This window comes from Argiope bruennichi, chromosome 1 (genome assembly GCF_947563725.1).
Source record: "Argiope bruennichi chromosome 1, qqArgBrue1.1, whole genome shotgun sequence".
NCBI classification, from domain to species: domain Eukaryota; kingdom Metazoa; phylum Arthropoda; class Arachnida; order Araneae; family Araneidae; genus Argiope; species Argiope bruennichi.
The window spans coordinates 50,596,193-50,623,995 of NC_079151.1; the positions used below are offsets into that span (position 1 = coordinate 50,596,193).

Sequence of the window (27,803 nt, forward strand, 5' to 3'; positions counted from 1 at the left end):
TAAATAATAACTGTGAACATCATGGAACAAAATGAAATTTCTGTTTCCCATTATGCTGAGGATTGAACAAATGTTAACAGATTCGTTGAAACTGTTTCTTCTTCACACATGAAAAGTACACGTTCATTCTATTTGGAGTATATACTTAATGAGATAGAATGAAATAATCCAACTGATATAAAAAATGCAAACAAGTAAAAAATTATATTTATTGGCGGTTTTAAATTGTTATTATTGATCATTTGATTTCAAGCTTCGCCTTCATTTTAATTCTTGAGTTGTGCTTCCATAAGACTTTCACACGTTTCTCAGAATCAAATTTCTATAACTTTCATAGCCATACATGAAACTACAGTATCATATGAAAATCATGCAGCTAAAATAATTATTTGTTCAGCTACAATGCAGTACAATCCATTTATGAAGTTATACGATCTCTGAATGCGTTAATACACCCTCTTTTTCCTAGACTTTACCAAGTGAGTCGCTTTCTAGTAATAGACAGGGCTGCGATGACCTGGCCTGGTGGTAATGCCCCGGCTTCGGAAGCGGAGGATTTGAAAATCGTGGCCCGATTCCACCCATGAACCGTATTGTAAGCGAGTCTGGTACACGTTAAATCCGTCGAGGTCAAACATACTTTCGCTGGTGTGGCATGAAAGTGTAGAGAAGGGGATGCTAGTTTAGGTGGCGTCCTCGTCATCCGACCATGGTTCAAAATTACGAGGTCCGACCCAAAATAGCCTTAGTGTTGCTTTAAAACGGACGTTAATACAACCAAACTCTATTAATAGATTTAACAAAGATTTTTTTTACGCTGCTCTAAAATGAACCTTTTCCTAAATAACGAAATGAAAAAGAAATCTATGATTTCAACTCCTCTACTGCATACTTAACAGAAAATATTATAACATATACATGCTTACTTTATATATGCTTTAAAACTTACAACACATGGGTTCACTCTTATTAGAGTGACAATAATAAATGCATATTATTATTTAAGAGGTTGATAATTAAGCAATTTCATAATATTAATGAATAATGTAAATTGTATATGCTATAAAAATAAAGGGTGTTGTAAATGATATGACAGATGAAAACAAGTGCATAAAGGCATATTTCAAATTTTATATAAAAAAAATGAATATAACAAAAGGTTTTTCAGCATTCATCTCATTGCATTAAATCTCACAGTTAAACGTTACTGAGGATTCTTCTCCATTACATCAATACAGATATTCATTAATTTAAAAACTCTGATTCCTTTTATTAAAAAAAATCAAAAAATTCCTTTTATTTAAAAAGTTACAGAACACTAACCTAATGAACAATTTCTTATTATGCAATCCAATGGGCTTAAAAAACCAGAGTACAAGAAAAATAAATAAATAAATAAAACATCTAAAAAAAGTGAAAGACACGTGGTTTAAAAGACAACGGACGCTCTATGTAGGTCAAAGATTAGATGAAATTAGTTCTAGATGTGTCGATTTCATTCTCTTCACTGACGATCCCCGCCACTAATTAAGGACAGCTTTGCCAAATTTTATTTACTTTGTCCAAGCGTTTCAAATTGCAATCATTTCTTAACAGCAAGTTCAGCCCTACAGTTAGCAAATGGTAGAAATGACAGATTGTGTTCACACAACCAATGAGGGAAAAAAAAAAAAAAAAAGGAATAAGAGAAGAAACCAAAAATGAAATGAAAATTATTAATACAACTCCAAACGAATTTTGTCTTGACAGTGCCCTATTAAAGAACTCTACAATTTTCGAAGAATGTTTACGTACACATGCATGCACGAAACATACACACGTACATATAAGGTATCCAAAATAATTATATAAAAAAATTAAAATTTTAATCCCTTTATATGAAATAATTTTTTCAAGTACATCAAATGAATGGAACCGAATTTATCTTAACTATTCTTATATAATTTCTTCTTAACCATCAATCAAAGTGTTTTTCAGATCTGTATATCAATTTCAGGAGGCATTAGAGGGGGGGGGGGTAAAAAAAGCCAAGAAAGTTATTATGTACTTTATTTAGTTTTCGAAATGAAGTAACTAATTGGTGAAGCAAATACATATCTCTTCACTGATCTTTACAAAACAGACGATTAAATTATAATATTGTGTATTTTTTTGGCCATATATTCTATTTTCATTTTATTCACTTGATAATTAAATCCTTCGATCAGGAAAGCCACATCTCCTGCATATATATATATATATACAGCAAATAAAATTCTCACATCCAATCACTGCTAAAAAAGTCTATATCCGTGACCAAAGACGTAATTTTTGGAAAGTTGTGTTTGACATATCTGTCAAACATAAGACCTCTACAAAAGCTTTTATGGGGGTGGTTCATCAACCTTCAGAAGCACGAAAGAAAAAAAAAGATGGTCCGAAGATAACAGGATTTAGAGCGTCAGTAGAACGTGCTCAATGAGCTTGAATGAAAATGTCTCCCCAATACACGTGTCCACTCCATTAATACTGCTTTAGACTACCTAACAGTAGGCAAAGAGAAATTTCCGTAAAGTCGAAATTTAACCACAAAATTCCATATTATTTTTTCAGCCACAAGAAAAAATAATATGGAATACTAAATGTAAAATTTCCGTTTTAAACAAATATATATATTATATATATATATATATATATAAAAATTTAACTTAATGGCTTCTTAATAATATAATAAATTTCGAAACGAGTTTTTTACACTCTCATGGCCACTTTACGCATTTGGGAACTTACACAAAATTGAAGACTTTCTTTTTGTCATTATTTATTTCTGAAAGTTGTGAATATCAGAGACATTAACTTAGTTTTATTACAATGTTAGTATTAGAACCATTAATTAAACCAATTTCAAGCCATTGAACCTATAAATATTTAACCAGCATAATTTATGCGAAATTGTTTTATTACTTATAAACTGAATATTTAATAAATATCAAACATCTTCTCTTGCATTAAAAATTAGTATTAAGCATCATCAAAATGGTTATCCTAAATACTGACAAATATCAAAAATGACACAATCCTACAGCTATGGTTAATATTGGGGGGGGGGGACTTTCAACCCATTCCTTAAAGTGGACTTTATATATCGGGAATTGATTTAGTGGGGTTAGGGGGCAAGACTCGCATTCATCAACCTATTCCATTCTTCAAGGAAAGGAATACAGACACGCAATAAATTAATTCAAGCATGTGCAACAGAAGTCACAAATAAACCATGACAAAATCGACGCTTTTTTTTTCTTGTTTACTTTTCAAAGCATTCGGCACAATCCAGTTTGCGTGGGTTTTGGATGGGTCATTAGAATGAGAAACACGTGTTCCTGATTTTTAAGCTGATATTTATAATAAAATTAAAATGAAATCAAGTTCTCTGTCACAATAAACAACAAAATTCTGGGAACAGGGAAATAAATTAAACCGATAAATCGTGAAAATATATTGAGACAAAATAAATACTGCATTTCATAAACGACTCAAAAAAATTATTATTATATTTTATTGTAATGTGCAATTTTGTAATACTATTTCATATGTTTATTTCATCGCCGAAACTGAAGAAATTTGAACTCAGTTTTTAATTATTTATACGAGCTCGTTTGACACATGCCTTCAAATCTGATGCATATTTTCAATAAAATGCAACAGAAACTAAATTCAAGCATATTTCCTTTACACGTATAAAATATTAAAAATAATCTATTTTCTTTCATTGCAAGTACAACTGGAAGAGCAAAATTACTACAATTTATAATATTTGTAAACAGTGAGATTTTATACTTCACATTTTTTTAAAAAAATACATGTTGTATTGTTTTTGTTAAATTTTTATATGCAATTAATATAAATATCAACAAAATTAAATGCAACAAAAGTTTTGGCGTAATCATGCGAAAATTGTATAATTAAATGAAATTGAAAAATAAATATAGAGCAGTTTTAATCAGAGAGATGGGGATGAGCAGGTTGTCACTCACTTCACAGTGTTATAAACTAAAGGAACAACTAGCAAGCTAATATTCTTAAGTAGTGTCTGAAAGAAAATACATGAACTTAAATGAACAAAGTAAAACAAATTAAAATAATGATTTGTGATAAACGATTCGTACAAAAATAAAAACAAATAATTGTAAAAATATTCTAATTTAAAATTTAAAAAAAATGAATAAAAAGAAAAGAAAAGAAACTAAGCACTTATTTAAAAAAAATTAAACAAAAAAGAATTTTACTTCCTACTTTTAACACACTTTGTTTATCTGATTAAATAAGCTCTTTTCACAGCTAATTTTATAAACATGTTTTTCCTTTTCTCTTTCTCTTTTCATCAACATATGCAAAATTCTGGGAAAATCTATATTTAGTAAAAGAAAAAAAAAATCTATTTCATAACATAAGTAAACGAAGTACTAGAAATATATGAGACATTAAAATATACATTTGCATTCGAAATTCATTTCGAATGCGAATAATTGTACTTTCGTAACGATGTTTTTATTTTGTCAGTTGGGTGTTAATCGAATGCGTGGATAATATCATTAATATTGAGTTAACAAAACAAAACAAAAACAAGGCGAAAATGTGATGGAAAATAATCATGAGATAAAGGTTCGATTTTTTTTTGGTGTGAGTGTGTGTGGGGGGGGGGTATATATATTTGAAGAGTTAGTTATCATAATGGTGATAAAAGGTGAGCATCATTTTTAAACAATTTTGTAACTACAAATCAGCAATAGGGTTCTGCACACTACAAAACAATTATAAAGGCACTCAACTCAAGATTTTTCGGTATATATTCCATGTTAGCAAAACTTGATAACACAAAATATGATCAAATGACGGAAAAAACACTCAAGAAAAATTTATACATCGATTATTGTCAATAACCACTGGAATGGACTTGACAAGGTCACAGCACAAATTGGACACTCAAATAACAAATAAATTTGAGATACAAACAATACGTTTCGCTTTACAGAAAAACTTAAAGCAAAGAACAACGCCTTCTTTTACCAACGTCACGTAGGGCTCGTTAATAACAGCTTAACTCTTTTTTTAGCAACGAAGAGCGTACTTATTTGACACAGAAGGTTTCGAATTTCACAAAATAGCCGAGACCTTGAAAATGGAACAAGCAAAGTAGAGCACATAGGAATTCCAGTGTATTTTTTCTCCATCTCTGATGAGCTAGGAGGCGAATTTCAGAGAAATGTACCATTAAATAAACAGACACAAGTCTGCAAAAATACATCTTTCGACATAAATTTGAATCTGTATTTCGACATCTTTCATCGCTGGAGATAAAGAGGCGATTCTAGGAGCCACCGCCTAGGCGACGTCAGGCTTTATCCATTTGGATGATAAGAAATGATTAAAAGAGACATCGTTTTATACTGTGCGAGGTCTCTTGGCGACAAGCCCACACAGGCGACAAAAACTTGATTTGAGAAGCAGAAAACGAGCCCACGACAGATTTGATGCAAAAACACAGCCAACTCCTTCCAAACTTGAGACATTTTGTCATCTACGTACATAAAAATGTTTAAAAATTTACGGAGAAATTACAAACCTGAATAGTTTGGAAGAAATTATTTCCTAGGGAAAAGAAGGAATACACATATAACAAAAAATAATAAAAGTAAATTGCTTTGTTTTTATAAGCGAAGAATTATTTCAAGTGTAAAGAGTTATTTCAAGTTCCTCAAGAGAAGAGGAATAAATAAATAGGAAAAAACTGAGAATTCTTTGGTAATCTTTACTTAAGAATAAAGACTGCCGATTTGAGGCTTGTATCACGGAGTTCTTGAACTCAAGGTTCTTAAATCTCCGGGCTGAATTAACATGGTTATTAACATGGCATTGAGATTACTTAGAAATAAAAATAAAGATGAGTACGTGCATTTGCGTTGGCGCTCTACAGACCAGACTTGACATAAAGCTTCTAAATTTGGCCCACATATGTTTTAGTAAATGGAAATGTGCACCTCGAGGAGATTTTTTTTTTATCCAAATTTTTACTAGAATTTTAATTAAGAATTAAGCCAGATTTTGATGTTTTTTCGCATAACTTCCAAAAATATTCCTGCACAAAAAACGATTTTAAAGAGAAAAAATATTTTTTCTACGATGCCAATTTAGTTGCTGTGAAATTCTTTAATCTAAATCTAATTAACTTTTATACATATTTTTAAGTACACATCGTTTTCATTGTTTCAAATATCTGATCGCGGGATTTCCTTCTATTATTGAATGATAAAGAAAAAATCTATTTAATATCTATGCAGTTTATAGGACGAATAAAAAAAAAATGAAATGAAAATACCGCTAAATTTAGGAGATGAATGAATCAGAAACTTCAGAGACAAAATGACACGTCTTTATTATCTAACAATTTGATAGAATCGTGGACAGGAAATTACATCTAAGCAATCTGGGTTCATGTTTAATGTTTAATTCTCTCAATATTTCAAATATCCTTAAAAGCAGAATAAAATTACAAACTACATGATCTAATAATTTTTCCTTAATAAAATACAAGATTTTTATGCTTAAAAATTTAAGGTAGAGAATAATATGTACCTTCTAAAAATAATAAAAATTGCACAGTGCATTTAAAGACTTCATTATTACATTAATTAACAAAAATAAAATATGTGCATTAAATGCATAAATAACATACCAAAATCTGAAATTGAAATATTTTTTCAGCTTTTTTTGAAGGCTAACGACTCAACTTATCAGACAATTATTGAATCTTTTTGCATCTGCTAAAAAATGAAATTAACTTCAATTCCTATATGGAATTTATAAATCAACAAAATACCTCATAAATCGATCGCGTAACTATTATTAAAGTGATAAATAAATAAATAAACTGATGATACTGATATAATAACACAAATCAATTACAACTTTTTTTGGAATAAAAATAATAATTTTAAAAAATGGGAATGGAGAAAGGAATAGTTATGAAAAAGTGAATTCCCATTCAATAAACTAACGAGATCTGACCTTATTTTCAGATTAGACGTTCAGAATAAGAATTATTTATTTTATAATATAACACACTAAATTATTAAGTCAGAGGGAGTGCGGAATGGCTAATAAATAGTTGAAAAATATGAATTTCATCAGAAATAATGTATTTTTCTAATGAAAGCTGTTATTTATTCCCCTTCCCCCAATGATAAAAAGACATCTTCTGTAACAATTTCTATTTGTATGGCCAAGCGAAGCTTCGCAATAATTCCTTAACAGATTTATTTCTTAGAAGTGTTTTAAAGAATTAATTTCATGAATTTTTTTTTCCCTTATTTCTCGATAATAACATAGCATAAATAAACATTTTCTCGGGTTTACAACTATTCAGGACTTTAACACTACATTTTTCATTAAAATAAGATACGGATTTGATAAAATCCATTAGAATCGGCAGATCTGCTGTTTCACAAAGTGCAATTTAAATACTTGCAAAAATAGTGTTTCTCACAATTTTAGGAATGATTTGGCTTTTTTTTTTTTTCATACACTTACAAGGATTTCCAACATAATCTTGCCCTTCCTCTTATAATAGCTAATAAAATAACGTTTCAGGTATCCAGTTGAAGACCTGGGAATTTTTAAGGGAAAAAAATAAGAAATATACAGAACGAGGGATCTTTTACTGAAAATGTCTTAAAATATTTGAGACATTCAAGATGTACGCATATATAAATCAAAATTAAAATGGAGTTCGGAAGCTGCAGAAAGGCCGAAGTCAGAATACCAATACTCTAAACAAACATTTCGAGATGAATGATAGGAAAATAATTTAACTTCAAACCTTACAAAAAACTTTCAATATCTTAAAGATTTTATTTTTAACCTAACGATTTAGAAATTAAAAAATATTCTTCTTTTTCAGCCATTCTTTTTTAATTGAAAAGAACCACTGCTTTATTTGATTCAATGTATTTGATTGACAACGTTCGGTATATCTGGATGATGCCGCTTCGCCACAATCGCCAAAATTCAAGAGCATTTAAAAGAGAAAACAGATACATATCCATTTCTATTAGGAATTCGTCAAGCAAAATAAGAATTGGAAACATCTATTGCAGCCGGATGGGGAAATGAAATAATTCGAGAAATTATGGTTTAGCAGGTTTGTTTATCGAGCATGCAATGTACCTTCTAAAACAGCTGCGTCAGGCCTTGTCTGTTACAGTGAATAAATAACGAGTGCACCATGAAATGGCCATGTTAAAATATATGGACGCGTCAACCGCTACTCAATGAAAGGAATGTTAATACGGGATATGCGTCAGCTAGTTTCATTTGTCGTTTTACCAAGGTAATGTTTCAGCACATTTCAAAGAAAAATACCATCGGCTGCAACCATCCATTTCTCACTAGAATGCTTTTTGTATAAGCATATACATCATATCTGCAAGTTTTTTTCTTTCTAAAAGGTTCTTTTATTATTTGGAGTAAACTTTTAAAAAGATACATTTTTCCACAACTACAAAAGTGGGAAATATTCAAATATTTTTTAGATATCAAAAAATAAGGAATGCTAAGCAGTAAGAGTGGGCGATTATTAACAGCACGACCTACTTACTGTATGTATGAATGAATGAGGGTACATAAATAATAATAAAAAAACCTGACAGATGACAAAATCAAATAAAACCGACACCGATAATGAATTACATGCCATTTTTTTAATGAATTAAAACCTAAAACCTGGACACTTTCTGCGACAACATAATTATAAGTTAGAAAGTTAATTATGCTGCTGCACATGTTTATTCATTACTTACATGACAAATCAAAATTTGTAATGTATGGAAATTTATACAAAACTTCTAAAAGAGGCCATTCAAATAGATAGTTTTAATAGTAAAAGAAATTAAATGAACTGTGCAATTTTTATAGCCTGTAATTTATAGAGCAGACAACTACTTATGGAACTATGTATTTAAAACCACTTGTAGTTTATAGAGGTTATAAAAGGAGTTCAAACAGATATTTTGCATAAATATACATCTAACAATAAAATATTACATAGATATGCATTGAAATTTTAATAATAACAAGAAATCTCATGAAATTTTTACGAAATCATAACACAAAATACGAGGAAATGTATTTTCACTTTTATAGTTTTATTAAAATATTCTGAATGCATACAGAATCTCTGTATAAAATACTAATGCAGAGATACAGATTAAAATATTTGAATACATTTTAGTAAATATATATACACTTAATATCAGAATATTAAGTACAATTTTTTAAAACAAATATGAGTTAAATGTAAAAGTAGTAATTAAAAAAATAATTATACTTTTATCTGTAAAAAAAATGAAGTACATTACATGTATGCAAGAGAAAAGTGGGTTTTACAACCACAATGAGCAGAAGTAACTTTTGATACTTCACAAGCAAACTGAGCTGATATTTTCAAAATCACATGTCAATTCTTACTTTTTAAAAATAAACAAAACATGTCTAATTTCATAATTATGTATATTATTATTGTAGATTGTAAAAAAAAAATCGTATTACGCATTTCTATCGAAAATTCTCTCCTAAATTAAAAGTAATCTTAATGTTTTATTTTTTTTAAATTTTAATAATTTAACAAAAGAATGTATACTCAAATAGCTGCATCCAAATTTTTAAAAAAATTTCAAATAAAAACAAAGCTTCAAAATCAAAATTCTGAAAATCTCGAAAATGGATTTAATCCATATGAATCAATGAACAGTAGAAAAAACACCAGTCTCAATCTAAAATATCATATTTGGAGCAGCTGGTGGTCAGGAAGGGTGTGGGGGGTAGAGAAGAGACGAACTTTTTTTTTTTTTTTTTTTTTCATGCGGAGCAATTTTTAAGTCAAAGAATAAATGCTTATGTTCTATTTTTTTTATTAAATAAACATAAACACTCCTCTAAAGATATTTTATTATTTATATCATAAACGGAACAATATATGCATACAGAATAACTGTAATCAAGCAATATTAAAGGTAAAGATGTCGAATCGGTATTTTAGCTTGAAATCAATCTAAAAAAAATTCTTAAACCTTATTTTGATCTTCGAGATTGACAGCACATCTTTTCTATTTAAATCTGCCTAAATTATATAAGAAAGAAAAATATATGTTCTGCAGAAATAGATATCAATTATACAAAGACAGCAAACCTAAAACAAGAAAATAAAAAGTTTCCAGTAAAATGCCTCCAGGGATATGACTGAAAAACGACCGTAGGTGGCTTAATCTGCATTCAGATTAAAAAGATCGCATAACGTTGACACACATGCAGCTTTACAAATAAAATAATGATTAAAAATATATGCATAGTAGGCGGGTACGATAAAAGAATGAAATATGATACCAAGGCCAAGATAATAATTCGGTCTTTATACATCATCTATAAACGCAGCTATTTCCCATTAACAAAGGGATTGGGGCGTTGCCCTGAAATGGTCCAAGACCGTTTTATCAATATCTAAAGCGTTTGAGGATTATATATAATATATGCTCTTATCCCCCTCCCCCAATAAGAAGGTAGAAGTTAATGATACAAAAAGGGTGGAAGAAGAGGAGAATACGCAGCGATCCTTCAATCCTCTATCTTTAATCCTTATAATTAAATTTGTATTATATACTAAGAATTGAGAGAAGCAATTTTATATCTTTTTTTCTCTCCATTAACACTATAAATCATTTTAAATTATAAAACACACGTGATAATTTATTATATAGACTAATATTTACAGCACAACTCATGTTTCATTCAAGCAGATACGATTCCACAGCAGAATTCACACAAATCGCAATTTGTAAAAGATCAAACAGCATACAATAAATAACGAAATTATTTAACTATTCTTCATTAAAATTACTTTCTAACTTCATGTCAAAAATGCAGTCAAAGAAAAAATGTACCAATGTTTTATAATATTATCAAAATTAACAGAAACGGTAAAATAAAAAATAATAAAAAAAAAGCAAACGATGTATCACTAAGCAGTGCAGAATTAAAAAAAAAAAAAATTATGATAAAAAAATCAAGTACATCAAAATAATTTTCTTCTGTTTTCAGTTAAATAAGAATACAGAATTTTTCGTCTTGAAATCAAAATTATGAATGAGTGGGTAAGAGATTACACATGACGGCTTAAAAATAAAAAATAATAAAACGCTGCAAGGCATCCTTTTACGGAATATGGAATTTCCGATGGCGAACTATCAACAACTTGGATGCTTTGTTATCCTTACAAGCGGTAATTAGATCGAAAACAGGATGCATCGATGACGGAGAACTTTCAAAAGCTCCCTCTCGTCTCTCTTTCTTCTCTTATAAACATGTCGCAAGCCCTTGAGTATCGAATGAAAATAATCATTTAGATAACAACTGTATCAAAAAAAAAAAATTAATGCATTCTTCAATTTATAACAGAAAAACTTTTTTTTAAAAATTTCCGGCAAATTTTTAATTTCTTTCCGCTGAAAACAGTGAAATTTATAAAAAGCTATTTAGAAAACGAAAAGAAAAAAAAAAAAAAAAACGCAGAAAAAGAATAAAAAAAATGTAATAGAATTTCCCGGAGATAATGGAAAATAAATGTAAGAAAGCTTTTCAATCTTAAAATCAGAAATGCAAGCAATTAAAAAAAATCCGATCCAAAAAGAAATTCCACAATTTATAAATAAGACCATAAAACAATTAAATAAATTTAAAGGAAAAAACATGTTTGTATTTACGGTAAAATGTTCAGTTCCAAAAAACTTATAGACAAAATACGGACAACGGGACCAAAAAAGGAACATAGCATTAAAAATTCTTCACTGGATATGAATAATTATACTGAAAATGTTTATAAGATAAAGATCTGAAGCGAATGAAAATGTAACTTCAAAATAAAATAATAAAAATAAATTTGATGGCATGATTTTAGAAATTTATGAGGAAAACACACGATTAGAAGATAGGTAAGCAGTTGTAAAAGACCACATTAATAACAATTAAATACTAAGCGTGCAAAGTTTATGAATGCATTTATATAGTTATCATTATTAATTGTGGTTTATTTAATAGATACAATGATATGGAATATTTAAAACAAAACATGTTGATTTTAAATGGAAAAATGCGATACATTTTTTAAAGTTTTCATTTGAACATTTGTAATCGAATGTCATATATTACAACAATAGTATTTTTAAAATTAGCTTATAAATTAAAGAATAAACAACATTTGACATAAATATTAAAAATGAAAAAAAAAAAGAAAGATTAATTTTCAATCGACCCCCCCCCCCCCTTCTTCTCCCTCTAGTATCCAATGAAAATTATTTAAAATGCTGAAAATAATATCGCATGGCTATAGAAATTCCTTCGATATTATCCAATTATCGGTGACACTGTCTTAAAATTAATAATTATTTTATCATAATCCATCAGAAATTCTTGATTTTATCGACTGACTGTTACAAAGTGAGAAACAATGGTTTTGGAGAAAGGAGATGCGAATTAGACACAAATATTTCAACAAAGAAGTAAGTAAATTAAAAATAAAAGTTGAATTGTTATGCATGATTCTGTAAAATATCTAGTTTGGCATTTTGAAAGAGATAAGAAAGTGACAATAGAAAATCAAACAAAAAAGTAAATGATTAAAATTAATAAATTATTATTACTGAATATTAAATATATAATGCAAGTGCTTTATCCCACACTAATTTCTAAACCATTACAGTTAGGTATATCGTTCCAGTTGGAAAAATGCTTTAAATAACACAGAATTAAATTTTATGTTGTCTAAGTTAGTAAATGGAATGCTGAAAAAACCACAAAATTTAAATTTTTTACAGAGCTTTTAATAATTTTTTTTATTATTTGTTCTATTAGTATATTCAGCAAGTTATTTTAGACATACTAGCACATTAAACACAAAAAAAAGTTTCACTCTTTTGCATATAAATTTGACCAAGTTATGAAGCTTAGAATTTCATTATTTTAAGCCAATCAAACGGCCACTTCACGATTATCATACAATGATTGGTATATCGTCGATTCTGACCTAAAAATATCTAAAATAATGATAATTAAAGAGCAATAACTTGGCTAATATTTCAGCATTGAACAGTTTTTGTTGGCAATCATCGTTTGTCTTAATAATATTTTATAAAATATGATTAATAGAATCACGTGATTACATAAAACTTTAAATTTTGTAATATTTTCAGAATAGCATCTTTCAACAGAAAGTATATGCATATCTAATGATTTAGAAATTGATATTCGGCCACTGTTAGAGTGGAAAGCTTACACATATTTGAGTAGAGAGAGGGACTGAATGTATGCGATCTAGTTAAAATAACAAAGATGAATAATTTTTCTATCAATTTCGTTTTAAATTTCATTTGATACAGGAAGACATTTTAACATATTAACATTTGTTGTTAATGCAAACCTAAAAGGATGCCATGATATAACGAAGAAAAAAAAATTTTTTAATTAATGCTAAAACAATACAAAAAGCTCATTTCTGAAATGAAGCCAAAATGTAATTTTATCATTATAGTCTGGATATCGTTATCATACGTGGAAATATTTCTTATGAAAGAAATAAGAAATTAATATACACCATAAAACTCACCATTGAAAAAATAACCTTGATATTAACAATTGCGCATTTAACATTCCCAAAATCGAATTTGAAATTCCATCAATTTATTCCTCTTTCCCCCTTTTCTTCTTCATTAACATCTTCAATTACGAGCTCCGACAACTTGTTAACCCACGCGGCTTCTACGGCAGATGGTATAGCCTAAACCACAACAGACGGGGGAAGGTTCTAAAACGGTTTTAAATTTCGTAGTGGTTACAGACGTAATCCGAATTAGTGAAAGTGAACCCTAGATAAAGAATTCATAAAAACGCAGGGAAAGAGAGCAAGGCAAACACCAAGCACATACAGAAAAAGAAAGAAAGAAAAAAAAAAGCATTGCGTCACTCTTTCTCTCGATTTGCATAACCAGAACAGCTGGGAGAGCTGAATGCTAAGTGACAAAAAATACGCCATTTGAATCCGCCATTGTTGGACACGACATGCACACGTGAGCCGCAGGGCAATTGGGAACCACCTTTGAAATAAACACACATACGTAGAAAAAGCGGAAAATACTCAACTTCAAAATAAAAAAATTCAAAAAGTAATTGTTTCCTCAAAACCATTAAAATAAAAAAAATCTAGAGCAATGTTTTTCAAGATAAAATAATGCCTTATAAGTAGCGGTTTGGAAGTAGTTTAGTTTCACACAACAAACTATGTATACCTGATGGCCATTTCAATAGTTCTCGATTGCGTAACTACGGCAAAAATGTAATAAAAACATTTTGGCAAACCAGAAGAAATGGTCTTTCTGAAACTCTCAAGCGTACTCTTCACTGACGGTTATATCTTTCTTTCACATTAAATTAGAGACTTTGAAAAAGGTCTTGCATAGCATTAGTGAACAACAGTTACGAACAATAAATGAATTAAACATATTTAAAGAATCTATTGCAAGAATCTATCGTGCATTTTTCTAATTAGTCCTACTAGGCGATGTCCTTTATTCTTTTTGACTTATTGTTGTAACATCTTTATTTCAGCACTAGAAGCGCTGTAACCTCCCACAATAAATTTAGCACAATCATTTTACTGTAGGTACACTTACTTCCCTATTATATGAGAGGCCGTTTTGAATTTAACCCTTTCTAGGGCCGTGGGAAGTATGCTTCCCACCAAATTTATCAATCTTTGTATGAAATTATGTAGGTTGGCATAAGTTCTGACAAATTTTTTTAGTAAGTTAGAAACTTAGATGCTTCAGTTCTTTATCTCAGACAAAATGATGTCTTGATTTGTTACTTCAATTATTAATTAACCAAATTAATTAATTAATCAAATTAAATTTATCAAATAAGCTAAATGAATCCCTTTTCTTATTCCAATTTCAAGCCTAAAAATATTTTAACATAATATGACTAGAAAAAAATGGTCCTTTAAAGGGTTAAAGGACTTAAAAGTCTTTATGGATCACCCTGCATATTTTTTATACCTTAAGATTATCACTCTTCATGCCTTGTTTCCTTTCTTTTTTCCTTTCCTGTGCAATATCAATGTTATTTTTTTCTTTCAATGTTCAATTCTTAACTTCATTAATCAATTCTTCAATTTCATTTAATTTTGTATACAGACTTTTATTTTAGCTGAAAGGCCAAAAAGCAATACGTGCTTAACTCGCTGGTACAAGAACTGCCTTACTAGTATAACTAAATCACTCATTCTATAAATAATTGTTCATTCAATATATATAAAGAGAACTCTGGGGGAAAAGGGGGGTTACACGATTTTCCTCTAATACATCTTACATCAGTTATGTCATCAGATGGAAGCATCATTAGGGTTGTTTGGGGATGGAAATCATAATTTTGAGCTCCGTTCAGATTACGAAAACAATCTCTGAGCAGGCACACACACACACACCTTTTTCAAATTTCCGGATAAAACAACAGATAGACTTTTTGGTCAAATTTTGACGTCAAATTTAACGTGCACCAGGCTCGCATATACGATGGAACTGGTTTCAAACGAATCCTCTGGCACCGAAGCCGAGATCTTACCACTATGATTTAGTGATCTAAAATGGCCATGGTAACAATCTGTTTCTGAAAAACTCCAAAAATTTGGTAAAAAGCATCAAGATATATATATCAATAATATACGAAAGGTATATATTAATGCCATTCGTATATTCACAATTATAATTTTCATAACCAGCATTTTAACTCTTTGCATTCGGATGGTGACACTTATCATTCAAGACGGTGCATCATCATTCTGACTTTTATTTATTTACTTTTGATTGTTAAAAATACCTGCAGAGTAGTAAGAAGATGAAAATTAATTAAACGGAAAAATTCAACCTAAAACAATTGTATACATATTTATTTTTCGGAGCAATGAACAAGTCTTTATATTAGGTGAATAATTATGCATCGAATTTCTTTTCCGAGTGCAAAGGATTACTATCAATGACTGGTTTCTCGCTAGCCAGACTAAGCTGCTGCTGCCTAGAGCCAATTATTCTAGCACTACAAAAGTGCAAACCAATTAATTTAGTGGACTGATGAAGGTGTTTATTCAAGTAAATGATAAAATACATGGAAATCTAAGTCTTTTTAAAAAAATATTTTTAAAGACTTTTTCCCAAAATAGATTACTAATATACAAATTAAATAATACTAAACATTTTACCATAAAAATGCTATATATTATCCTTCTTGTACTCGTAATAAGTTTTTTTTTTCTTTTTAATTAGCAATAAAACTGCATCATAAAAAAAATCATTAAATACCGTTCTTCAATTAAGATTTTCGGTTTTTCTGTTTATAATGGATATCAAAGCAGAGAAATAATCACTTATTTAATCGAAGGAAATCGCGCAATACTGGTGATCTTGAGATAAGAAAAGTTACTTTTTCTGCACGTCAACTAATCCATCCGCATGACCGAACTGTCTAAAAGCATGAAGCGTATCAGGTTTTCAGACTCATGGGATCGAGCAATACACTACAGAGCAAAAAGTAATGAGAATAAACTATGCTTTTCTTTCAGCGTGGCCCGATCCAACGGAATCGCTAGTTAGGTATCAAATTGCTACATTTTTTTTTTGTATCGTCTTCTGCAGTCGTCTCAGCGCGGTCAATTAAGACTAATGCCTTCCCAGAAATGATTATTAAACAGGTTCCAGATTTCGCCGACAGCACACCATTACAGTCCGAAAGGAAAGACGTTTTCAGAAGCTGGTCCATCAGGTTCCATTCTTAATGCATAATAAAAAAAATGTACTAATCAAGAGGTTATTGATATCCGTGAGTTTTTACGGCAATATCCAGAGACCAAGCTAGAGGTTAAATTAAACAATTATCAATATATAACTAGAAACTATTACAAAGTAACTCGAAAATCTCCCTTTAACAATAAAAAAAATGTAGCAATTCTAAATTTTAGTTCGAAAAACCGTAGCAAGACATGATTCGTCTGCCATTACATTATTTTTAAAAATGATATTGAACTGTATGGTAGCGACGACATGCATACAAAAAAGAAAAAAAAAACTATTTAATATTGTCACAGCAAGGATGAATATAAAGCAAGTAACTCATACAATTAAAAATAGTGTAGTATATTATACTTAAAACCAATTTTAGAAATTTGCTGAAATTGGGAAGGAAAAAAAACCTTATATTATTTAATAACTAAATTTTTGAGTTATAAAGTTATATAAAAATGGTTTTTGAATGATAATAATATACTCTGAAATAAAGATATTAAAATTTTCTATTAAAAAATGTGATCAAAAGTTTAAAAACCTCGTTCTTAGTGAATACCTACTAACTAAAAAACATAGTGACAACTCAGAGACCTATGTCCAGCATTTTGTCATGAAGAGCGTTTTAAAATTTTTTTCGTTATGCATATCGCTACTTGCAGAACAACAGTTTAAGAACATTATCATTTAAATAACTATTTATATCATTTAGAAACGGAAAGAGAAATATTATTAACAATTGGAAAATCAAAAAATTTCCTTTCAAAGAAGAATAAATTTTAGCAGACAGACTTCTTCTTTAGCGAAATTTATAATGTAGCAGGGAAAAAAAATGCGTACATTAAATGCAGCGTTAAAAAAATAGAAAAGAATTGATATTCATTTGTATTTTCGATTCATCCACTTTTAAATCCGTTACAAAATTCGAATCGGCTGTTGAGTAAATACAAAACAACTTATTGCAGCGCAAATATAATTGAAATTTTGCCCAAACACGTAAAATTTATTTTTTTTTAAAAGCGATAAAATTGCTGATCTAATACAAAAAAAAAAGTTTCCTTTCCTTGATTTCTCTGCTTTTAAAAGGAAGTGCAAATTAGTGAAAGCGGGTATACAAAATAAATAAAATGAAACATCACGCACTGCGTGAGTACAATGATTACTATCTGGAAATTTCAAATCTCAAACTGATTCGATTTGAAAATATTCAAAATGAAACAATTGGAAAATATACGATTTCAATAAAACAATTTTCTACCGTACATACCATGTTATTCAAATTTTGGAAGCGATGTTACTAATAAAATTCAGCATAATTATTGCAGAGCAATATTTTTTTAAATCCCTCGCAGAAGTATAAATAATAAAAGGTTGTGCACTATATTAAGAATCATTCTAACATAACAGAATAATGACTGTGTTCCAAGTACAGAAGCGACAGAAGGGTAAAATTCGTCCTTGAGAAGATTATAAAGAAAACAGAGCGGTTTTAAGCCAAACAGGTTTATATTTAAAAGAAAATATGTTTTCAGCAGAAAAATCTGTCACACTCTCATAAAAAATTCACGCTCTTGTTTTTATGGGTGCGTGGATTGAAACGAGTTTAACCATTAAAGTTATTAAGATAGCTTGTTCAGTGAAATTAGATGTTGCGAATATGTTGATGGAAAACAGTTTTTTAAAGTATGATGACGAAAGCACAGAAGATGTTAAAATCACTGAAAGAAGCCCTCAAAGCGAAAACAAAATATCACTAATTTCAAAAATTTTAGATCAAATTTTTCCACCAATCTGCATTGAAGAAAGCCACAAACACATAGTTCGTTATGCATCACGCAAACAGCAAACGTTATTTGAGATTTTAGATTTACAGAATCATTTTGAAGAAAAATTAGCTCCATATAAAAAGGAAATAAGTTATTTCAATCCAGAAATCTGGAAGCTTCACCAACAATTGTTTGAAGAACTTATTCGCCAAGAAATAATAGCTTGTCCGGAACGAGGACTGCTCTTGAAATCAATACTAGATGAGCAACTGCAAACACTAGATTCAATAAAGAAAAACTGCAAGAGTGTTTTCTCATACGCGGTTTGTAAAAAATTGCTGTCACGTAAATTTCTAATAGGCCATAGAGGAGAGATTCCAAAATTTCAAGAACGGATGCGGAAAGGAGAAGATGAAATGTCTGAAATGCAGAGAGAGAATGAAAGAAAAAGATTGGAAATAGAGCAAGGAGAACAAATAAAAGATATTGAGCGAAATTTCTTGGAAAGTCAACTCACTAAAGTAAATGACGAAATGACAACTCTATATATGAGCAAAATTGATGAAGAACATAAATGGCTAAAAAATATACCAGAAAACATTGAATAGTTTCAATTTTGAAGAGTAACTGCATAACTTTATAATGAAAAACCATATAAAAAATTTCTAAGAAAAAAAATTGATATTAGCTGATGCTCTAGAAATTTATTACCTTAGAATCCATTTGCCCTTTTGCTACACCTGAAAATTTTGTAGATTTTATTTGATCAAATATATAGATTAATTGAAAACAAATGTTTCATAAATATCTTTCCATCTTTTTTCATCATGTTTTATTTACTTGGGCAGTAATTTAAAAAATTATGATATATGAATACATATATAAAAATTTTGGCTTATCAGCTCACTAACACTGAAATATTTTGATTACTCATTTAATGTATTTATAAATTAGCATTATTTGGTGCAAATGAGTATAATGAAAATTTAATATTCAAAATGATGGCTTAAGAAAATTTTAAAATAATTTTTAAATATTTTATTCCCACTTATCCTTTATTCACAAATGGCACATATCTAAAAAATAAGACTTAATAAATGCATAAAAGATAAAAAGAGTTAAATGTCTACAAAGAAGAAAAAATATAGTAGTATCAAGATCCTACCAAAAAATAAAAAAAATAAGGTGCTTATATAAGAATAAATATCAGGCAAGATGAATAATGTAATAACATACCATTCAGAATTTTATAATGGTTTTACTAAGAATAACAATTTTGTCTTTCTTCTGTTAACCATTTTCTTACATCTTGAAAAATTAGTAACATATTTCAGACTATTTGAAATGAATGAAAGCAATAAGATAGAGAAAAGAAAATGGGGGAAAAAAATCATCCAAATAAAAAAAAATTTCTATGTATGAAGTTGTTTCTACTTCTGTAAGCCTTGTGCTGTATATTGTGATGCACAAGGATTGACTTATTATTAATAATAAATAAATAAATAAAAATAAAATTTTTGTGATAATTTAAAAGTACAATTAATGATAATATTTCAAGTTTGTAACTGTATATACTAATAAGAAATGATAAAATTGCAATGAAGGCACATAAAAAAAAAGCATAACAGCATGTTATGTCATTTCTAATAAATATTTTACAGTATTATAAAGTCTTTCAAATCACAATAAAAGGAATAAAAATAATGCATCATAAATAACTGAAAAACCTCCATTTAGGACTAAGTGGAATTTATTAAGAATTCCTTTTTTTAGATTAGTACAAAATTATTTATAAATGATTAATTAAAATGAAAATCGATAATTACTTTTGATTGCAGAATATCTTAAACAGAGACATTCAAACAGTACTTAATTAAAAGTCCTTGTAGTACAGGACTTTTTAAAACAGTACTTAATTAAAACTGCTATTCTTAGTAGAATGACAGTTTTTAAGATTTTTTTTTCCCCGGTTACACCGAAGTCATTCTAGTTATTTTACTTAATCAACATTTCAAAAGACAATTTTAAAAAATATTCAAAGGAAGCTTTTGAATATAAACATCCATTAATATCAATCACTGCATAAAATTAAACCGTAAATATTCTAATTATTTTGGTAACATTACATTATTAGGTCTCTTTTTAATTTTTTAACATTAACATAAATCGGATAATACAAATATTGTTTAAAAATAATTAAAATTGCACCATTATCTTCCGACCTTTTCAAAACACCATTTAGTTCAGAATACTGAGCTTTTAAAATATGGATAAATCATATTTTTTGGCTTTAATAAAATCGCCATAATTTAAAGATTTTGCTCCCTCCTTTCTTCCCACATAGATTTTCAAGGAAATGTGCAAATGATTAGTAATAGTCATTTTGATTTAATTTAGTATAGTTTTTACCATTGCATTTTTAGCAATACAAGGTCTATTTGTGAATCAACCTCATACTTTTGAACCATCATCAGACGAAGTGGACGACTTATACCTCCTTATCTCTATTTTTCATACAAAGCAAGTTGCCTTTCAACATAAAATTTAATGTGCATGAGTCCATATATGTAGTACATATATAACTTAATATACTCTAATCCAGAAACCAAGATCTTACTATCACAGGTTCTGTGGACATTTAGGAACTAAATTATAGAACTGCAATTGTGATTATAGAACTGCAGATACTACTATAATATTTGCTAAAGCTATTTTTCCATCTTAGATATGTGGAGAATTATACATCATCCTGTTTCTATGGATTTAAAAAAAAAGCCGCCTTCTGTACAAAAAGGAATAAAAATTTTTAAGTTTTATCAACTGAAAAATATGAATAAATATTGTATGCAATGGCACTTGTGGTTTTCAAGCCAAGAATAGTGTAATCTGTGTATTTCTACTGACAATAAATATATATATAAAAGAGTAATGATTTCTCAGGTCAAGAAGAGAAGCTCAGAGTTTGAAATTATTTCAATTTTATTTCTATAGTGTAGTGCCATAAATTGAGAATTTTATGTATTATATCATAATTATGTCTAATATCCATCCAAGAACAAAAATTGAACAAAGAAGTATGTAAAAGAAAGCAACTTAAACAAATCATCAACATTTAAGAGATTGCTAAGCAGAAATAAAATTGAGATTATTAGATTTCTAGATTCTCTGTTTCAATAAACAAATCAGCATTTTTACAAAAAAAAAAAAAAAAAAAGCAATAACAAAGACTTAAGAATTTTAATAATTTGGTGCCTTCCATTATTAACAAACTAAAAACCAAAATTTAAAACTCACTTCATAATTTTAATTTTTAAAAATAAGTATTAAAAAAGTATTTAAAAATACATCGTGAACATTTGAGGCATTACCATATTCTAATAAATGTTTATAAGTAAAATTATCTTCCAAAATTAAAAGAATATGGCATGATTCCAAAAATGCCGCATATCTTGAATTCCCTCCTGTATTAATAGAGACAAGAGGCACCGTGATAGGAAGTACAAAAAAAATCATATTACAGAATCCCCTCAAGTTAGGAATAAGCTTTACAAGTTTATCAGTTATATGCATCTAAGTAACAATTTGGAAAACAAATTTTAGTTTTTTTAATTATGCCAATTTAGTAGCATACGTAACTACAAAAAAGACTTATTTTTGTCCCATCCACAGACATCTGCGAATAATGCCATAGGACAGCACTGAAATAAATGATAATGAATCCAGACAGACATCACAGGGCATGGTGCAACTCCTCCTATAGAGATGAATGTCTCTTCATCCGAGTTGAGGTAATATAACCCCACACTTTGCTATTCTTCTTATGGGTATACATGTTATGGATTATGGAATTACTTTTTCCCTTTAAAAGTCACAGATATGAGCATCAACCTACATACTAGAAGGAGCTGAGGCATAGCATTTTTTTTTTTACAATACATCTAAAAACAAAATGATTTATTGTTCTTAAGTCTTGTCCCAATGGCCCTCAGTCATCTACATACTTATTACACCCTGAATGCCATGCTACTGCATCCATCCCAAACTACCGAGCTACTTACTAGAAGCAACATTTATCTTCATCATTCAGCCTGAAGAATTAAAGGGTCAAACCTGAAAATTCCATTATATTCTTTACATAAAAATTGATGAAATTTTACTTGAATTCATAAAAAATTAAACGATCACTTACTACAAAAGTTGAATTATTTTAAATAAAATACTTGAGTCATGAATTTATAAAATATACACAACTGGGAAATTAAGGAAAGGTAACACTTTGCTATATAATAATTTCTACTGATGAATGTACATCTGAATCCAAAATAGTTAAGGCCAACTAATATTGAATATGCATAATATGATCTTCCCACTTTACTTGTCTCAAATAATCAACCTTATAATCAGTATCAAACCTATAATATGTTTGAATTAATATCATATATCATTATTCACAATTCAAAATATAATCCTACTGATTTTAAAAATAACTACTATTTTTACTAACAAATACCCTTTCATTAAAACTTTAAAAGTAGACATTGAAATTCATCAAACTCTTTAAAAAAATACAATCATATCAAAAAATCCTACATATTGTCAAAATGCATCATCACCAATTATAATCTCTACTGATAATAAAGAATATTGTGTATACAGGACCGTTAGAATTATATATATATATAAATATTACAAATTAGAATTATGTATATTTTATATATACTCATGTGTGTATGTATATGCACATACAATATATTAAATATATATATACTTTGGAGAGTTAAAATGTATATCTGCAGTGATTTTTTTAAAATTTTAATTAATTAAAAAATAGGTTAAATGTTGGTATTTTTCTGTAGTAACTTCTTCCAAAAATTTTATCACACGATAATTAATTTAACATCTTACATCATCATATCTAAAATTAAAAGTTCAAATTTTAGATGAAAGAACAGAAAATTAAGGAAATACTAAATTCTGTGAATAAAATAATGGAAGGCTTCTAAATAAGTATCTATTATAGCAGCCAAGTCTCAAAATATTTTTTTTCTGGGAAAATACTTATACTACATAACATAGTGAATTGAAAATTTCAACAATATGTAATCCTGGAAAATCAGTTGGTTGCCAAAGATTAATATAAAATAAATTTTTAAAAGTCATATGCATCAGACAATCAAGCTCTATTTTGTCTAATGAAGAAATATTGCAACTTTATTTTTATTTCCTTATTAGCAATTATACTTTATTTACTTGCTATTTCAACTACTCCAACTATGCATAAAAATTACAAAAAACATTCACTGAAATAAATATCAGGATATTTTTAATCTTATTAAAATAATTTTTCTTGCCTCAATATAAATATTAAAAGTGTATGTAAATTTTAGCCACATAAATAATTATTATATTATTATCACTGTGAAAAAGATTATTATTAATATAAAGAATATTCAGAAAGATGGTTTTTAATAAAATAGATTCATATAATTATTTCATTTCAACTTATTTGCTGAAGTTCATTTATAGTTTTCTATGCATGATAAAACTTTCTACTTTCGAAATATCTGATTTCGTGACCTAAATTATAACATAATTCTTTGCTGATGAGTGTCAATGTAAGCACATATAACCTATATTGTATTATTCTTACTTAGTTTACTTAAAAGTTTCCTTCCTTTTTTTTTTTTTTTAATTTTTTCAAAAATATGTTTCTTTTTAGTTTATCTAAAAGTTTAAAGTACTTGTAACTGCTTTTATGTTTACCAACTTAATAAAAAATAAAGTAAATAATAGTAAAAAAAAAAAAAAAAAAGTTTAATGTAACCATTTTAACTAACATCTTACTTTAATTTTAAAAAAAAGAATAAAAGTTTGTTTTAAATATGTCATCACCTATCATTTTCTAATTCTACATTGTAATAAAATATAACAGTTTCACATAAGGCATATGATTAACATTTAAGTGAGTACCTTAAATTTAAGTTATCAAGATATAAATTTCAGAAAATAATAGTATGTCATTCATACTATCATTAATTTCCATTTAAGCAAACCATGAATCCATGTCAAAATTAGTTACTAGAAAAAAAATATAAATGTATATGAAATTTTAAACCATACATCACTACCTATATGACATTGATTAAAAGATAATTTTGCAGTAATAAATACTATTAATTTTAATTTTTAAATTTCTTTTCATTAAACTGTCTACCACATTCACAGGTATAAAGGCAATAACAATCAAAACTTAATTGCTTACTGTCAAATATTATAAACTGGAAAAAATTTATAAGCAATTTCATAAAATACTCAAAAATAATCAAAACATTTAAAATAATGAGAATACCTGGCTTCGCCCATAACAATATAAACTGCTCTGGGTAATTTAAATTTGAATTTTACCTTTAAAATTTTTAATAAAAATAAGTTTTTTAATTTATTATATTTTTTTTAATGAGATTTCTCATAGTTCAACAGAGAATAAAGAAAATCCGCTACCCAGAACAGAAAAACATTTATCCCCGGTCAAATAATTTTTAAGTCAAATTTATAATTTATATCATAATTTTTAAAAATGTTAATTATTCTTATGCGAATTATACTAATAAAAATTATTTTTTTTTATTTATTAATTTTATTAAGGAATAATATTAAATATTTCTTTTTCCTTTTCAAAACGAAAGTTTGTGTACTTACCGAAAAATTCTTCCCATTTAAAGTCATCGTCGGATTCCGATTTTTGAACTAATTCGGTGGACGCTTGGCACATTTCAGATTTCCTGCCAGAAGCTTTCTCCATACGACTTAAAACCATCGAATTATTCCAACGGTTATCACGTCTTGAACACAAATATGTCACACCGTTCGTGCAAAATCAAAACATCATCTGGTCCAGGGATCTCTGCGGTTTTAGTTAGAAGTCGTTCTAACATGGGATAAGAATCCAGTCAAATTCTCACTCCTAAGCCGGAAACAGCGTGACTTGGAATAATCGTAACCGGAAATCGTAAAAAAAGCACCGATAATCAGTGACAGTGAACTACTAACTTCTCTTAAATGTAGGCCAGGTTTCAAATACTTTTCACCTTTGGCCATCATACAAAAATGGATCAGAAAATGAAGTTTACACAAATCACATGGTACAAAATACTTAACAATACAAATCCGTTTACAGAACAGTAGAATAAAAGAATTCTGTTTTTTCACTTAGGGCGATACACGTACAAAATATATATCTATATATCCTGTAGTGATATGTATTTATTTTCCAAACATCAATCATATGTGAGATAACAGAAATATGATTGTGTGGAAATAGGTTTCAAGTTAAGTAAACTTATCAATGAAGTCGACGTTAAAAATCCGTAGCGTTGAATAACTAAATCCAATCGAAAGAAGTGTTTCAGCTGCCTGATTTAAATCAGAGATATAAAACAATCATACAAAACTTGTAAAATAGTAGTAGCAAAAGGAGTTCATGAAGCAGTTGTGTGTGTTGACAGTTTGTAGCTGAAAGCGGCTGTCTTTTTTGTAGATCACAATAATAATGGAAGTTTAAAAATTACTACCCTTCCACTGCTACTTCACCGTACACACGCAAGTGTGCTTCAGTTATCTCACAAAACAACCAACTAGCGACGAACTGAAAGTTAGGGTTGCTTCAAACAAACAACAAAGCCGCCAAATGTGCGAATACGCCAACTTTCTCGCGCAGGCACGAAATTGAAGAGAAGTTACCATTCAATTGGAAACGATGGAATAAATAAAAAATGAAAATGTTCTCAAACGAATTTTGTAAAAATAAAGAAAAAAAGATCAAAAATCTATTGTAAATGTATTGCATAATTATAACGCATTTGCTATTAAAAATGTAACTATTTTTAATTCAGTATGACAATTCCAAATTCTTACTAATTTATTTTCGACTTGGGAAAATTGATGTATTGAGAAAAAAGAAGGATAATAAGTATTTAGGAGAAAGTTACAATATATTCATTTTAAAGGGATTTTTTTCCCCTACTGAAAAGCGGAATTACACTCTTCACATATTATAATTTAAAAATAGAATAAAATTCAAGAGCATTTTTATAAGAACTATCGGTTGATAAAATAACTTAATGTATAAAGATTATATAAAAATTTAGTTTTAATTTTTTGAATCAATGATTTAATAATTCGTTCTATGTCTATTCTTTTTTCTTTTTATATGATAATATTTACAAATAGCGGAATAAATGAGATATGCGCGACAGAATGAATGGCCGATAGAACTATTAAAAGATTTTGTCAGTCATCAGATAAAAATAATAAAGAATTAAAAAAAAGTGCTTCGTGTGTAGAGTAATCAAGGTTACTGTATTTCTAATCTCGATAAAACGATGCTTTCGATTAACTATCAGCATTTCATCTTGCTCGCCCATTTATTGTTGATTTATCTCTCTAATGATTTCATAAAATCATTCGACGACATCTAGTCCGTTTGAAAAGACGATGATATAATACAAAGCAGAAGGGAAAGAAAATCAGAGAAGATTCGTGGTTTGAATTCGAAACATACATTTCAATGTTTTAAGCTTAAATCGTCTGTTTTAAGTTTATTTTGAAAATTTGCTGTTAATTATATAATAACGATAACGCACGCACAAAATGAATGGAATATCTTCGGTATGCACATCGGCATAAAATCAATTACTAGAACATTAAAAAATATTTATGCGTGATTTATACTTAAAAATATTTTTTTTAATTTATTAAAGATAGAGAAACAAATTTCACAGAAATAAAATTAAAATAGATAAAAAGGTGTTTTTTTTTTATTTATTTATTTTAAGGTGGTAAAATAGATGAAATGATTTTGTGCAGTTACATACCCTGATGCTATTGAAGTAAAACCTTCAATATTTTGATTAATTTTCAACTAAATATCTTATAAGAACTTTGAAAAACATTTTCTAATTGAGCACCTATTACCTAAGAAGGAACTAAGTGCCAAATTTGATAACTTAATATATAGGTGTGATACTAAAATTTAAATTTTGTGATGATATTAAAATGGCTGGTAAAGCGTTTTGAATGATTTTTTTCCCATTATGCATATTTCCATGACGCCAACTTACTAATAGTT

General features: G+C 28.4%; 1 protein-coding gene across 1 annotated transcript in view; it reads right to left on the reverse strand.

Moving 5' to 3' along the window:
- Positions 1-26,284, reverse strand: part of LOC129972637 (uncharacterized) — a 78,403-nt gene extending 52,119 nt beyond the window's left edge. The window contains exon 1 of the mRNA XM_056086851.1: positions 25,376-26,284. Coding sequence (XP_055942826.1) covers positions 25,376-25,493 — 118 coding nt within the window. The 5' untranslated portion in view covers positions 25,494-26,284. The remainder of the gene's footprint in view (positions 1-25,375) is intronic.
- Positions 26,285-27,803: the final 1,519 nt, after the last annotated feature.